The sequence below is a fragment of the Rutilus rutilus genome (genome assembly GCF_951802725.1).
Source record: "Rutilus rutilus genome assembly, chromosome: 13".
NCBI classification, from domain to species: Eukaryota; Metazoa; Chordata; class Actinopteri; order Cypriniformes; family Leuciscidae; genus Rutilus; species Rutilus rutilus.
This window is the reverse complement of record NC_140218.1, coordinates 21,407,913-21,425,273: the sequence shown is the minus strand read 5'-3', so window position 1 is coordinate 21,425,273 and position 17,361 is coordinate 21,407,913. Positions and strand designations below refer to the sequence as shown.

Below are 17,361 nucleotides of genomic sequence, written 5' to 3'. Positions count from 1 at the left end.
CAGCGGCCCATGCTGCAGCCTCAATGCTGGGATTAACCAGCCAACCAGGCATGGTTCACATTTAAACACATACACGGCATGTTTTTCTCTCTCTGTGATCTGTATCCTAACAAAAAGGCCCCACAGCTTGTGCTTCATTCATACGTCAGTCTCGTAAACATGCTATTTCTTCGTTTAAATCTTGCTGCAACCAATGCCTGTGCTTCAGCCCTTTTCACCCTACCATGATCCTGTCTGTGTTTATCTATGAATGCATGGCTGCTCCCCTCCCCGGCAAGTGAAACGACCCAGTCATTAGGCCACACTAACAAGGCAGCGCATTGTGTCTCTCTCTGCTTTCATTCAGGAAGTGCAGAGACATGAGCAGGGACTCAAGGCTAAACTGAGTCCGCTGCTTGTGCGACTGATCCGCCGTCGCTCTCTACAGATTTCAGGACTGGATAAGCTCACAGGCTCATGTGTTTTGCCTTTGTGCTCAAATGTTTTGAGATGTTTCACATTTCTGGGAGGCTGTTCGCCAGGCTTGTGCTCTTGTAGTACATTATCTCACCGGCCGTGTGACAAGGTTGTGTCAGGGAGCTGTAGAATTATGGAGTAACTCTATACTACGACAGTGACCATTGAGGTCAGGAACACAGATCCGGCGTCCCCTGAGCTCGCAGGCATTCTCCTCCAAGTCGCACTGCTTCAGTCCATAAATCTATGCTGTCAGCAGCCATTTAGGGCTGGCACAGTCAGGTTTTAGATAAGATGTTACCCAAGACGAAGGAAGAGGTCAAATCCGAGGAAAATGAATTCGCCAATGGTAACAGTAGACTTTGAATAGGCTGCTAAATGATTACCCTCCAAAACTGGTCTTAATTGCATATTAAATATATATTTTTAATACATTTCATTTTTTTTTACCTAATTTACACATTTTCCTTAATGTAAAAGAACTTTTGTAATATTTTTTTACATTTACATTACAGCAAAACACTTGAATGTTATAACTTATGTATACGTTTTCAGTCAGTAAGCAAGTCAAAACTTAATTCAATAAGCATTCTGTAAGTATGTAATAAGTCATTTTTAAGAGTTTGTGAATCTTTTTAACCACTTAATTAAAAGAACCTGCTCATAAGAGTCGTTTATGAATCAGACTGTTTGTCGAGTGCCTACAGGGGCGTACTATACAATAGTAAGGCGTTATGTCTATTTATTGTGTTGGATGGGACTGGATACAGCAAAATAATACAATTAAATTTAGTTCAGGCTGCAAATTCACATGTGATTAATTTAATTAATTTTGTCTGGGCGCTGTCGATTGAGCAGCGACATAGAATGTTTGTGTGTGTGCAAAGCTGTATGATTTGGCCTGTTATCGATAGCTGTATTCAGAGCACTTCATTTCCTTCTATTGTCTGGATCACTCAAAAACAACCATGACTGAAGGAAGAAAGAGTTGTCTGTATTTAGGTATTTTAGAAACTATGCGGGTATCTTATCAGTCTGCAAACATGTTTTTCAGATTGTTTCTTACAGATAAAAGCATTCATTTTTATGGTACATTGTTTTAAGCATATTGAAAAATGCCTCTGGTTTGGTTTGCATCTTTTAATGTCTCCCACAACAAAACATTATGAGAACAATAGAGCTGTACCATCATTGTCTCGTGAAGGAAAAAGTGTTCCTTCATTTGCAATACAATAACAACCTTTTAAATATTAACGTTGTCTTTCCACCCATTGTTTGCCTGGAGACTGCTGTCAATCATATCTCAGGAAACACCCCCTCCTTTCATGTCCAGCCCCCAGCATTCAGTCAGTAACTGAAGAGTTTGAGTACCAGGTGGGGGGTTGAGTGAGGGGTTGAGTTTTGAAAGAGGAAAAGGGGGGAAGGGATATGAGCCGGTCACACCTGCTGTGTGTAGCAACCCAACACACGCTGTGATACACATCACAGCCACTGCCTCTTTATATCAAACACACCTGATGTGATATCGCCCAACGGCCAGCTACAGGAAATAGCCTGTGAGATCAAGAATCAGGGCGAGGAAATAGAGACAGGGAGATTATGTGAAGTGCAGAGAGTTGAGTGTTATAGGTGTTGCTGTGCTGTTGAGTCTGGTGTAATGGATGCAGCAGTAGCAGTGAGATCTTAATTAGCGTTATTATTTGTACACCCAGCACGACTCTAGCCACCGCCAAATGAGTGCGCAGCCTCAGTAGGAAGCATTCTATTTCATATCATTTCTGTTTTTGAACTTTCTATTCAAAGAATCCTGAAAAAAAAAAAAAAAAATCATGTATCATGTTTCCACAAAAATATTAAGCAGCACAACTGTTTTCAACATTGATGATGATGATAATAATAAGAAATCAGTGTTATGTGACACTGAAGGCTGGAGTTAAGGCTGCTAAAAAAAAGGCTGCCTTTTAAATTGTCATATTTTTTCAGAATGATTTTATTGTATTTTTTGGTTAAATAAATGCAGCCTTTGTGAGCAAAAAAAAAAAAAAAAATCTTACCGTCCAAACAGTAGTTTACATTAAAGTACAATGTCATTCCAATCACATTGCCTTTATTCTTGTGCTCTTTGTTTGGGCAATGCTTTCTATGACAAGCTTCCAATGTAGATTTGTTCCCAAACGGTTACTATTGAGGTTCCATTTCGGTTAGAAAGCTCTAATCTAGGCGGTGGACAGTGAGGCAGCTCACTAGGTTCTGGGACCGACTTTTAGAATTAGGCTAAAATGACGTCTTAGTAAGGTTGCATAATGGTGCTGTCTGCCTTTGTGTTGACAACATGCCTTGAAATGTTACCTAGACCGCTTCACTAGGTTTTGGAGCAGAGCTAACATGAGTGGATTGGTGTCACAAGGTTGGGGGGGTGCAGTTTTATCCTGGTTTTGTTACACTAAAAATCTCCCCCTTTGAACTGCCTAATGCTCATCAAATCCAATATAGAGAGTGGCTGACAGATGGGCAGACTTTGTTCAAAGCGAGTCGAGATTTAATATCTAAACAGCAGAGGGAGAGAGAGGGGCCCGGTGTTTAGCAGCATAAAGGTCCTGACTGTGCCGACATCACAGCTGTGACTCTCTCCCTCCCTCCATTTGTGCTTGTAGACAGGCGGAGGAGTAATCTGTACACAGGCTTTTGCAGGGGAGAAACATGTCATCAGCACTTGTTTACCATTATTAGTTTCAGTCTGACTGTGGCAGGGCAGCACATTTGTTCTTCAACTGCTCGAGCCGAAAGGAGTCTACTTGAGACACTTTTATTTATTAAAAAAGGCAAGAGCATGCTACATGTCTTTGTTCACATAGGACTTTTTTGTTCACTGTGCTGTTTTGGGGCCTACAACTACGTGTTTTTCCTCTCTTTGTCACTCAGGCACATACAGCTGTGAGCTGAGGTCCAGATGGAAGTGCTTGTGTGTGTATATGGAGAGAGCTGCGTCTGGTCTATGTCTGAGAGGCAGTTAAAGAGAGAGCAAGCTTATGGGCGGAAACGGTCTCTGTGTGCACATCCATCATGCTTGAGAGAGTGAGCCCTTCCTGTCTGCCTGCTCCTCACTAATCATATTACGTTTTGTTGAGCATAGATCTGTCCCCCTTGATGCCACCAACATGTATGCATGCCGGGAAAACAAGCCTGAATTTCTGCACTCAAGCCATTTGGATTATTTGCATACCTTTCCTGCAACATGATCACGGGCCAAAGCCTTCAAGAAACCATTTTCCACAACCACCTTCTCCAGGAAGTGTGAAAACCCCTGCTTTTCTTCGGTTCCACTGCAGTCTGAGCCCGGTTTGGTTGAGAAAACCAGGGAGAGTTTTGGTGCCGGATGACAGAAAAGCACAACGTTGAAATTGAAAATAAACACACATTTCCTGTTAATGTGCTCTAGGTGGAGAGCTTCAGGGTCTGGCTTTGCTTAGCTGCGGGTTGGTTATGTGAGAAGAGAGTGCGAGGGCCTGGGCTGTGGTTGTTTTACCCTCTCTTGTTAATGTGGGAGCCATGTGACCGCTTCAAGCTGCAGATAAGACCTGCCACCGCTGCTGCAGCTGCCGCCATATTTAATGATTACGCTAAACAGACAAAACGTCAGCCGCCAACACGCAGCGTCAGGTCACAGGGGGTGGGAGGTTATGCCACGGTGGTTGTATCCGAGTTGGTACCTTCAGCAATAGCATGTAATAAACCGTGACTAATTCAAACGGCGTGTGCGCAAGCATTCGCTTCGTGTAATTTTCCTCTCATTACCACCTCGGTTCTCTGTCCAAGCATGGCTCAAGAGCCCGCTTCTGTGTGCAGCTCTTTAATTCTCACATCACTAATGAATAGTCCTCACACATCTTTTCTCTGTGATGTGTGCCACACATCAGGTTATTATTAGCACAGTAGCTCCCTGTGGAAAGCCCAGCTGTTGGCGTGCCGGTGGAGTCTGCTTAACACCCCTGGTAGACTCCACCCTGCTCTGTTCCCCCTCTGGCCAGACCTCATAAAGTCCAGCTTCAGCCTCTTATAGCACTCTCACTGGACTCTTACACTGGCTGTGCTGTAATTAGTGCTGCCCGCGCTGTTTGTCTCGCCCTACATCCCCCATGCTTCTAACATTTCTCACTTCTCTCTTCTGCCCTCTTTAGGTCGTGCTTATATCATGAATGTGGTGTTGGGCGTTACAATAGGCATGTTTGGATTGGATCTGGGTTTCTCTTGTGCATTTTGCTCCATTTACATGGAGATAGATAGATGATTGAATAGACAGACAGACTCCCAGGTTTAGAGCTCAACGAACAGACAAAGGAAGCCGCACAGCCATTATAGACTGAAGGAGAGAGCGGGCAGACCACCACTACCCCCTCCGTTCTCCTGTGGTATGCCTCGCTCCTCTGATGGAGGGGAAATCTCTCCCTTTAGTGTCTCCATCACTGACTGAGACCTAGTTTATAAGTGAGCTGGCAGGCCCCTCGAGCAGTCTTAATTCAGTCATGTGTTTGGAGAGGTGGCTTTAAGCTGTGCTGGGATCAGCCGGATGAGGAGCAACTCGGGGAAGGAAGGGAATGCTGTGTGGAATGTCACTAATCAATTCAGCATTGTAATTGTAATAGGCTCCTCACCGCTGCCTCAGTTTGGCTGCCTCTCTCCGCCTCAGAGTGCTTATCTTGATAATTTGATTCTGCACAGTGATCTGTTCAGTGTAACATGCAAACATAATTAGGGTCTGATAATGAAACAGTAATTTCCAGCTCTAGAGCGACAGGAAAGGTTGCACGATTCGGCCACAGGGATCTGTTTGGACAGCACAAACATCTTATCAAACAGTATGCATTTGTTCTCAAAGCCTTAAGTGTTTATTCATGTTTGAACTCAGTGTTTTATAGGTTTAATGTTAATGCAGGAGCTGAACCAAGGCACTGAAAGCTCTGAAATACCCTGGAGGAGCACAGGTTGTCTCCCCATCTGCGGTGTAATAAGCACTGACAACACCTCTGATGACACATACAAGTGGCCCAGTTACAGAGAGCGCCTTTAATCTCATTTAAATTGGGTTGTAACCATCTCAACAATACCACATCAGCACACATTTTAATTTAGCCTAGATTACTCTTACTCGTGGTCTTTAATGCCAAGGATTCTTTTACTTTTACCTTGTTTAGTGGGCAATTTGAAAAGATGGCATTCTGTTTGAACATTTCTGTATTTTAATTTCTGCTCTCCTAGTATTTTCCAGTGATCTCAGAAAAGGTAGGAGTCTTGAAATATCTCTACAATGAGCTCAGCCCCCCACTCCCCCACCCCCTTTTAGAAGCCAGAGCTGCATGAAGTGAATCAGGCTTTCAATAAAAAAAGACCCTTGGCTCTCTGATCCACCCTGGATGTTTTTTTTCCCACTAGGCTGGCGCGGTGGCACACACTCGGCCTTTTGTGGGGAATGTGGTAATCTGTAGTCATGTTAAAGATGACTGTGATTTCTGGCCGCTGCTCCGGGGGTCTTGTCGCCAGTGTCTGCTGAGCTGTGGTTTCTTTAATGTCCTTTTAAACCATTTGAATGGTCAGTTGGCTTCGTGTGAGAGGATAATAAATATTTCATGTCAGGGAATAAAAACAGTGCTTTGCCCTTTTCTTCTCCCTCTCTGGCCCCTCTTGGAAGTGCCTCTGGGAGGTCTGGACATGACTCAGTGCTGCCACTTGCTGGTCATCATGCGGTACTGAAGCAAACTGGCACTGTGTGCAGTCCCTTGGATAGACAGCGGGTGGCAGAGTTCAAAGTGCAGCTGTGGAAAAGAGGGGAGCGGCAACTGATGTGTTTAGCTAGACAAAGCTGGCCTCGTTTTTTTTTTTTTTTTTGCTCAGATTTTTTTAGTTACCTAAATATGCCCCATCCATGTTTCTTCACCACCCTCCCACACATGGTCATGGAGCCATTTACTTTATTAAAGAATGAAATGCCTTCAATCCCTTTTTAATTGACTTTGTTCCACCAAGGGCTTTTGGCACGGGACGACTAGAACTATAAACCCAGTGGTGGCACAAACTCACGTTTGCCAAGAGCCAAATTTGAGACGCTGTGAACAAACAAACAATATCTGTTTATTTTACAGAATGTTTATTTTTCTCTTTCAGAGTAAACGGGACCATCTGTTAATGAATGTGAAATGGTATTACCGCCAGTCTGAGGTACCTGACTCCGTCTACCAGCACCTGGTGCAGGACCGCAACAATGAGAACGGTATGTGTGTGATGGTCGAAAAAAACAAAGAACTTTGTTTGAAGAGTCCTTCTCATTTATGTAACCACCCCTGGTTATTGGTTTGTGAAGTTTCATAGAGAACGGCATCTCAAATAAATGAGGATTCAGAAAAAAATACCACCCTCCTGCCCTTGTTTCCCTGGTAACGCTCCCTCAAGAGCGACAGCGGTGCCATGAAGTGCAAATAACTTTCAGTGTAATGTGCCCTCGGAGCTCTCATTCTCTCGACTATCAGCAGCAAATCTGAGCTTGATACACACATCAGGCAGTAATAACAGGCTGAGGGGGTCTGCCGGGCTGGGTCTTTGGCACTTTGATTCACACCACACTCTAATAAAGCATTAAGAAGGCCTGCATTATTGCCAGCCTTCTGGAGAGCAGCAGCCACCACCTGCTGCACCACTGACTAGTCTGACATGGCGGCCATTGTTATTTGTGCTAATGCCATCTGAAGACAAATGTTCATCCAACACTGTCTGTATGGATCTTTGTGACATTTGTCATTGGAAATATTTACCTGAAAAGCCATAAATATACAGTTTAGCATCTAATGCATTTCCATTTGCTTTTCCATTTGCATTAAATGTTTTTTTGTTGATGAACTGAAACCCATTGTTTAATTTTATTCAGTTTTATTGTTTATTTCCAAGAGCTACTGTACTGTTACTGTCATTGTCTATAAGTCTATAGCTGTAATATTTCATAGCCGCACAAGTGTCTGTGCATCTGTCTGGTTTCTTTTGTGTCGCGCATGCGTTTATTATGTGTGCGTGTTTTTATTAGCGACAGTCTGGATGCCTCTCACGCTCCGTGTCTGCTTTCTGTCTCTTTCTCCAGACTCTGGTCGTGAGCTGGTTATTACTGATCCCGTGGTTAAGAGCAGAGAGCTTTTCATCTCAGACTATGTGGACACTTATCATGCTGCTGCCCTCAGGTAATACACACACACACACACACACACACACACACACACACACACACACACACACACACAGAGTTAAATTCAACTGTGGTCAGGAATTCAATCATTTATCCACAGTAGTATCAGCACGTTCACTTAATAAAGGAAAACAAAATCTCTATTATTTGTTTGCCTTTTGACGATTATATCAATATTTATGTGTTTAATTTTTTCCAATCAAAAGAACTGTAATATTCCATCAAGTGTAGTCAATTAGATTCAAAATGTTTACTGGAAGTGAAAGTCTTTTTTACTAAATGAAGACAACATAGATTATTTTTTTTATATAAATATGCAAAAATCCTTCATAGTGTCCTTTTTGAATTACAACAATAATAATAATTATATTTATATTTAATTTTTAAATATATGAAACACCCTGCACAGGGTCTTTTTGGATAGTGCAAACAAGTAGCTACTTTGAGTTTTGAAATTATTCAGTTAAAAAAGCAGTTTGAACTGATTCGTGGAAATCAAACTTGCAATTACATTTTTTTTAATATTTTTTTATATCAACATTAATTAATTAAACATGTCTTTTACTGGCATTCATACTCTGTGTCACACTCATACTGGCAACTTCTAAAACTAGCCTAATGATTACACCAATAAATTGTGAATATTCCTTTTAAAATCCAGTACTAGCTCTGATGATTTATGGTCATTAAAGAAACCTCTGGCAGGTACAGATGCTCTGGGATCTAAGACTTGAGTATTTAAGAGCTGTAAACAGACATTTTGATCCTCTCAGTTCACTACGGGAATGGCCGTCTCAGTACAGACAACCATTTCACAGCGATTCTGCATGCAAAGCATTACTGAAAGCAATGATGTTTTTTTGCGATGAGAAAATGGCTTAGGAAAAAAAGAGCACAGGCATGCTTATTGTCAAGAAACCAGACCTTTTCAGTCTGTCTTTACCCAAGTGATGTATTTTCCCCTCTCTCTTTCTCTTCCTCCCTCCTTTCCTTTCCTCTCTCTTAACTGAAACCATCTGGAGGCAGCGCACAGCCACAGCTCTGAACCACTGATTTCAGGGCAAATTAGCTGTAACTTCTGCTGCACAGAGACCCCTTTGATTTGACTTATTACAGGGCTTTAGATAAACTCAGTGAATTCCGCTAGCATGTCGTAATTCCTGCTCCAAACCTCATGTTCCTTTCATCTTATGGGGAAGGTATTGAACCAGTGCAAACACACTAATGCCTATTATTTTGATGGCCCCTGATGTCGAAAATGTAAAGTGCAGAAGGGGGGCATTGTAAAAATGTCACAATTCATAGATTTTGTTCGCTCTGCATTGCTTGAAAATCCTGTGGTGTCCGGTATCTTTTTTTTGTCTAACAGGATGAAGGGAAAGGGCATTAATAAAACAACTATACAGGAATACTGTAACCCGCAAGATTACCCGCACTTACAAACCTATAGCAATAGCTTAGACGAGACATGTCGGTATTCAGACACTGTCTCTTAAAGACATAGTTCACCCCAAAATAAAAATGATTATTATTTACAGAAAGGTGGGAGGAAAATGATGACAAAACAGCATATGGGTTTGGAACAGCATTTGGGTGTATTCAATAAATAAAAGGGTTATTAGTAAGTAATAATGGCAAATATTCATTTTTGAGTTTTGAGTGAACTTACCTTTAAGTAAACCTGGAAATGTATTTGCACCGTGACACTGATTTGTTTGCTCTATTTCTTTGCAGGGGGAAATGTAACATTTCACACTTTTCTGACATATTTGCTGCAAGGGAGTTCAAAGCACGAATCGACTCTTTCTTCTACATCTTAGGATATAACCCAGAAACCAGGTAAGCCTTTACTGACTTCAATAATCAGTCCTCCTCAGGCATGGTCTGTCTTCAGATCCTCTGTTGCAGTATTTTACAAATAGAGATTTTATGATTCATATCAGGTATGCAGTGTCTGGTTTTGTTGTATTCACTCTAAATTGTCCTATAATGCATAAAGGCAGTTGTGAATAGATTAAATCAAGGACACTGGCATCTGTTTTATAGCCTGTCTTTGAGAAGCATGTAGAGTTTTATTTTCCATCTCCAGCGTTTTGGGGAATTTTATCATGCTTTAATTTTCCATTATATTGGGAACATAAATACAAAGTTTGGGGTTTATGTTTGATCCTTCAGAAATCATTCTATTTGGTGCTTAAGTCATATTTCTTATTACCAGTGTTGAAAACAGCATTTATTTGAAATGTTAATCTTTTGTAACATTATAAATGTCTTTAATGTCACTTTTGCGTCCTTACTTAATAATTTATTTCTATAAAAAACAAAATCCTACTGACCCCAAACTTTTGAATGGTAGTGTATATTATAAAAACTATATTTAAGAATCATAAATGTTTTTTTAATATACAGTGAGGAAAATAAGTATTTGAACACCCTGCTATTTTGCAAGTTCTCCCACTTAGAAATCATGGAGGGGTCTGAAATTGTCATCGTAGGTGCATGTCCACTGTGAGAGACATAATCTAAAAATAAAAATCCAGAAATCACAATGTATGATTTTTTAACTATTTATTTGTATGATACAGCTGCAAATAAGTATTTGAACACCTGAGAAAATCAATGTTAATATTTGGTACAGTAGCCTTTGTTTGCAATTACAGAGGTCAAACGTTTCCTGTAGTTTTTCACCAGGTTTGCACACACTGCAGGAGGGATTTTGGCCCACTCCACACAGATCTTCTCTAGATCAGTCAGGTTTCTGGGCTGTCGCTGAGAAACGCGGAGTTTGAGCTCCCTCCAAAGATTCTCTATTGGGTTTAGGTCTGGAGACTGGCTAGGCCACGCCAGAACCTTGATATGCTTCTTACAGAGCCACTCCTTGGTTATCCTGGCTCTGTGCTTCGGGTCATTGTCGTGTTGGAAGACCCAGCCTCGACCCATCTTCAATGCTCTAACTGAGGGAAGGAGGTTGTTCCCCAAAATCTCGCAATACATGGCCCCGGTCATCCTCTACTTAATACAGTGCAGTCGCCCTGTCCCATGTGCAGAAAAACACCCCCAAAGCATGATGCTACCACCCCCATGCTTCACAGTAGGGATGGTGTTCTTGGGATGGTACTCATCATTCTTCTTCCTCCAAACACGTTTAGTGGAATTATGACCAAAAAGTTCTATTTTGGTCTCATCTGACCACATGACTTTCTCCCATGACTCCTCTGGATCATCCAAATGGTCATTGGCAAACTTAAGACGGGCCTTGACATGTGCTGGTTTAAGCAGGGGAACCTTCCGTGCCATGCATGATTTCAAACCATGACGTCTTAGTGTATTACCAACAGTAACCTTGGAAACTGTGGTCCCAGCTCTTTTCAGGTCATTGACCAGCTCCTCCCGTGTAGTTCTGGGCTGATTTCTCACCTTTCTTAGGATCATTGAGACCCCACGAGGTGAGATCTTGCATGGAGCCCCAGTCCGAGGGAGATTGACAGTCATGTTTAGCTTCTTCCATTTTCTAATGATTGCTCCAACAGTGGACCTTTTTTCACCAAGCTGCTTGGCAATTTCCCCGTAGCCCTTTCCAGCCTTGTGGAGGTGTACAATTTTGTCTATAGTGTCTTTGGACAGCTCTTTGGTCTTGGCCATGTTAGTAGTTGGATTCTTACTGATTGTATGGAGTGGACAGGTGTCTTTATGCAGCTAACGACCTCAAACAGGTGCATCTAATTTAGGATAATAAATGGAGTGGAGGTGGACATTTTAAAGGCAGACTAACAGGTCTTTGAGGGTCAGAATTCTATCTGATAGACTGGTGTTCAAATACTTATTTGCAGCTGTATCATACAAATAAATAGTTAAAAAATCATATATTGTGATTTCTGGATTTTTATTTATTTATTATGTCTCTCACAGTGGACATGCACCTACGATGACAATTTCAGACCCCTCCATGATTTCCAAGTGGGAGAACTTGCAAAATAGCAGGGTGTTCAAATACTTATTTTCCTCACTGTATATATATTTAACCATAATATTTATTTAATAGCATTAAAATATAATATTCTGTTGTTCTTGGAGTCTGATTTTAAGCTTGCTTGCTTTAAGAAGAAATTAGTTGTTGTTTTTTACGCTATGTTTGTTCTTTGACATCATTTTCTCTAGGGCTGCACAAAATATAGAAATTATCAAAATATCGCAAATGTATATGCATATCCCAACGGCTTGCACTAACTGGGGTCATGAACAAAAGACGAAGAGAAAATCACTCACTGCTCTTGGCTGAATAACTTTTGTAGCTTTAATAAGAATCAGTATATATTTCATTCATACAGTGAAAACAAGGCAGCGTTTTATTTTTTACAATTGATTATTCCATTTCTGTTGTTAAATACCCTGAACCCCGTGGTTTACACTGATGTTAAAATAACACTTATTATGCTACAATGACTTTTACTTGTGCAAAAAGAATGGGAAACACATATGTAGGTTATATCATTTTAAATATATTTGAAAGATAATTTCATGTTTATTTTACACACTTTAAGCATTATCATATCGAATAACGCATTATTTAATGAGTTTATCGCATTTCGCATTTTTCTTCAATATCGTGCAGCCCTAACTTACTCACAGGTGCATGTTATGATGAATTAAAATACCAATACAGCTGAAAGGACAGGAAATGGATTTTGTATGATGGTTTTCACTGCTATGATGTTTGAAATGCTAGTCACATTCTTTCTAGTATTAACAATGTAACTTAAGACACCTCTCACAGTTTATTGCTTACTGTAGCAATCCCGGTTTTGCTCAAAGAATGTCCATTGAATGTTTTACGGCCTTGTCTCTGTGTGGTGCACTCGCGCTACTGTGTTTTAAAGGACAAGACTTGTCTTTTGTAATGGCTGTTTGTCTTTTTGTAAATAATGGGCTACTTATTTTTGAATAAAAATGTAGACGCTCAAATTTAAAACCAGTGTAATCTGAGATGTATTTAAGCAAACAAAGATTATTTAAACATTTGAAATCCAAACCACATCTGCAAATGAATTTTAATTAGGATAGTGTAAATATGAAATGCTACATCAGACTCAAGAGTACTGCAAATATTTTCGTCTCCAGATTTAATCTTAAAGGAATCATTCACCCAAAAATGTAATAAAAATGATTATTTACCAAGTCATTATTTATTTGCCTTTATTTATTTATATGTACCCTAATGCTGTTCCAAACCTGTGTGCTCCTCTGTTTTTCTTTTTTTGGGGGGGTGATAAAATGCTTTCATTTGCAGATGATGTGCAATAATTATATTTAAACATGCGATATTGACAAAAAAAAAAAAATCTGTTTCACGCTTCTAATGTGACATCTATATTAAATGTTCAAGCGTAATGGGAATGAATAGTTAAATCCCCTATTCCTTTGTGCATAACAATCATAGCCTGTATGCTGTTGTGTCAGGGAAAAAGCAGGATTACATTAGGACCCATTACCATAGTCATGTGATGCTCCAATAATGGGGTGCATTAGGAGCCCGGGGAGAAGAAAGGGGATATTTGAGGGATATAAGATGCTGTGGCGGATAAACAGGAGCAATGGTGTACTGTTGCTGGTTGGGAGCCCCCTTCACGGGTCCCCCACTCAATCACAGTCTATCGCCCTCTCCACTCCCTCCTCCCGCTTGTTTGGTATGCAGCAGCAGCATGGTGTGTGTGAGCAGGAGAGATGGGCTGTGATTCCTCTGCGTGTGTGTGTGTGAGGTCGCGGCACATGCTCAGTGCTGTCTGTCGGTCACGGCACAAGCTCAGTGTAAAAGCTGACTGAATGCCTGAGCCTCCATTTTGAGTACCTACACAAATAGGTGCGAGAGGACACTTTATTCCTCCTCACTCAGTCAAAATCAAACCGCAGCTCTGGCTCCGACATGGACGACCTGTTCAGTCCGCGCAGGTACGTTAGCATGCTCGTCTTCACCTGTTAAGATATCGGCGTGCGTCATTCTGGACGTACCCGCCTCGCGCGCCTGTTGTAATGCTATATACGTGTTTGTCTTGAAAACAGCTGTCCGTGCTTTAAATCGCGTTGACAGTGCTGTCCGGTTGTTTGTGTTGCTGTCATTAGCATTAGCCGTCTGTGCTAATGTCAACGCTGTGTGCTTTCATCATTAGTGCTTTGAGCGGGTGGAATAAAGCGAGTTTGCACGCACGCTAGTGCGAATTGTCCGACATAAGATATTTAACTTTAATTTGTTTTAGACTTGAATATGAAATCGTCCTATTATGACTTGGCAGTACGCTGTGTTGTGACTACAGTGGTAATGCCATGGCGTAGGGTAGAGTTTCAAATGTATAATGCAAAGCCTCCGTTGTTTTAAAGGGGTTTAGTCGGTGTGTAAATAAAGTTGAGGCGCTCGCTGTATTTATTCAATGTGTTATGAGCGTCCCTAAATCGTGCGGTGATTGGAGGATATTGATGGAGGGGGCGGGGCTAGGCTTGATTGCTGTGCTCGTGGTCGAGTCAAAGTATGCAGGATGTTGTGCTTGTGTTGACAGCGCTTCATGTGCTGGAGATACTGTTGTAATTAAAGATGTAGTGTATAAGTGTATTTGGGAGTTGTTTCTTGTTTGTTTTATTTCACAAACATTAGTTTATAAACTGTTTATTCTATCCAAGTTAAAAAGCGTTGATCTGAGATTTTGATCTTAAATGTTTTAAAGCATGTGACTAAGGAATATCATGCTGATATTTTTCATTTGCCCTTCCAGTGCAATTTTCTGACCTTTTGATTCAAAGGATGTCAAGCCCAGGAAGCATCGCTGCATAAGTGTTCACACATGTTGCTGTTTTATTTAAGTTTGAATTTTAGTTTGTCGCTTCAGATGAACTCTATACTTCATCATCTGGTCAAAGAGTTTTTTCAGTTCTTCAACAGAATACCCACTAAGTGCAAAAGGAATTTACAAAATAGTTTGTTACAAAGTGTATACGTTTATATTTGACATGTCAGGCTTGCACGGGAGTCCTAGTTACACCTGCGAAAAGGACATGGCTCATTAAAATACAGATTCTCTATTTTTTTATTAATCATGAATCCAAGTTAATATTTGCCTGTGCTAATAGTAAACCAATTAAACATTTCGTGGAGTGTGTATGTGAGTGTGTATGTGTATATAATACATTTTATTAATATTATTAAATTTTATATTAGTCAAATTAAAATATTCCTGTAGGTCAAACAATAAAATTCATGCATTTAGCAGACACTGGCAATTTTTTAAGTTTAAATACATATAATTATATCATTTTAAAGTTCTGGAATTTAAAAACTTAATGGAACAGGTTTTTAAATATTGACAAACCTTGATCCTGTAAAATGGTCATTTTTAAATATAATTGTTTATACATTATTTACATGTTGTAGCATTAATCTTAATGCATCCTCTTGTAACCTATATTTTGTAACTTTATTTTGAATTTAATCATTCAGATGTAATAATTCTATAGAGAAAAAAAATTTTGTTGTCCTCCACTGGCTACATTTTTCATATTTTCTTGACGCATTTTGGAGAGATTTTTCTTTGCAATACGTGCTGTTTGCGATCTAACTGTGGCGTGGCAGCTCTCAGATCACTGTCAAGGCTGATCAAGGCTCTTGTGTGCTTTGCTGCCTAATTCAGACCTTCCAAAAATGCAGAGCCTGCAGAATGTTTAGGAACCCGGCCGAGTGATTTCTCCCCTCCGCTATCGCCATCATCTCGCAGCAGATTCAGTTTCAGACAAGAGCGCATTAATGCTTGCCTTGCAATTTATTTCATGTGGATTTGTCTTTCACTAGGAGTCATGAGCATTAGAATCAGACTCTTAAAACGTTAAACAGCTCAATGCTGAAAAGCTTTTAATGAAGGCCTGTCTGCTTTTTCTTCATCTGTCTGCCATATTTGCTTCAGTGTGGAATTTCCTCCATTGACAGAGCTTGTGTTTTTAGTGGATCATGCTGGAGTGAGAGAGAGGGGTTGTTTATGAAATGTACCCAGATGAAGGAGGGATATGATTTGAGGCCCTAACCTCTCCTCACTTTGCAGCCAGGTTCGGGCAGCCAGCCCGGCGGTGGAGTGAGAGCTACCCTGGACGCAAATCATAGTGACAGTTTCTGGGCCCCGCTCTGTGCCTGGCTATATGAAAATCAGTGCTGTTGCCGTGGCAACAGAGCGGGGAAGGCTTTTCAAAAGGAACATCTTGTCATTTTCTTTAATCCACTGCAGCTGGAGATCGGAACACTATTATTAAATTGTAGTTGCCATGGTTACTGCCATGGGTTTGCAACAGCAGCCATTTCAGGGCTCCTCTCCCCCTGCTTATCATCTGGGCTTTTGGGGGCTTTTGTAGTGTACCTCCACAAAAACAATGAGAAACGTCAACTGCGCTGTTCGCCGCCTTTGTTCGGTCATTTCCTCTTAGGCTTTATTGTGCATTAATGTGAATCTTGCATTAATGTGATTTATTTTTATGTGCTGCTAAAGCCATGTAATACCCCAAAAGCACCATAAGAGCATTGAAAACGTTTTTCGAGAGGTAAAAACCTGTAAAGAAAGCTGCTAAAAGGCTGTTATAGCCTGAAGGTTAACAATCTGGGCTAATACAATTTGAGTACTAACTACAGATGTCAATCTCCAATGTATGAAGCACAACACTTCACTTCAGACACATTTTCTATACTCTACGACACAGAAAATAGCTAAACACAGTGTATGACATTTCATAAACCACACAACCAATTAATTTTTCTTTCATTCTCTCTCCTTTTCTCTCAGGCGATTAAACAGTACACAAGGGGAGATTCGAGTCGGTCCCAGTCACCAGGTATGTTTCTTTACAAATCCTTAGGATGTTATCTGAAACCTTGTCTTCCCTGACATTTCTTGTGGTGTTGATTGAACAGAGATATCCAAAGCTCATATTAAGCAGTGACTTGATTGACAAGCTCAAGGATATTACTGCTGGTCTTGTGTCACCTGCATACTTAACTTGAACATGTCCTCATAGCGCATTCAGGAAGATGCTTAATGGATTTTTCATGCAGTGCAGCGCTCATATGGAATAGTGTGTTTGGAAATTGGCTGCTCGGTGTATGTGGGATTTATTAGAAACATTCAGCAGTGTTTTATGGGAATTAGGAACGGTCACAGTGGTCTGAAATTGAAAAGCCAAAAGGAAGATCGCTAAAGATGATGGCACACGATGAAAAAGACAGAGCACCACCAGCAATTAATGTCAGAGATTTTATAGTGTATATTCTCCCAGAGATCCGTTCGAGTTATCATGTGGAGTGGAACCCGTGGCAGGACCTCTGCTCAGGGTTACTTCAAATGACTTTAGATGAAGTTCGGTAATAAAGCTCTACAGGGCCGGCTATTACAGGCTAGCGCACCATGGATATTGATCCAACCCGGGACGGATCTGAATGCTAGTTATATGTTAGGAAATTACTTTTGAGGTTTTGCACTAAGATTTATTTGAGCACATGATTTTTGTATTTAACTCTGGCAACATTCTACTGAAGGGATTTAGTCAAGGATTTCAGGACACAGTGTTCAAGAAACATGGGTAAAAATATGCTAACACTAATCAAAGCCATCTCCAAGGTTTTTTTTTTGTTTTTGTTTTTGTGAATATACACTAGCGTT

General features: G+C 40.7%; 1 protein-coding gene across 4 annotated transcripts in view; it reads left to right on the top strand.

Annotated features, from left to right (window-relative positions):
- Positions 1–17,361, top strand: part of rerea (arginine-glutamic acid dipeptide (RE) repeats a) — a 108,938-nt gene that overhangs the window by 58,116 nt on the left and 33,461 nt on the right. For 2 of the 4 annotated variants that reach the window (XM_084428748.1, XM_084428747.1), the window contains exons 4-7: positions 6,616–6,721; positions 7,580–7,676; positions 9,416–9,520; positions 16,489–16,537. In XM_084428748.1, coding sequence (XP_084284874.1) covers positions 6,616–6,721; positions 7,580–7,676; positions 9,416–9,520; positions 16,489–16,537 — 357 coding nt within the window. Of the gene's footprint in view, positions 1–6,615; positions 6,722–7,579; positions 7,677–9,415; positions 9,521–13,400; positions 13,628–16,488; positions 16,538–17,361 lie in introns of those variants that run through there. The other 2 variants (XM_084428750.1, XM_084428749.1) reach the window with 1 other exon arrangement.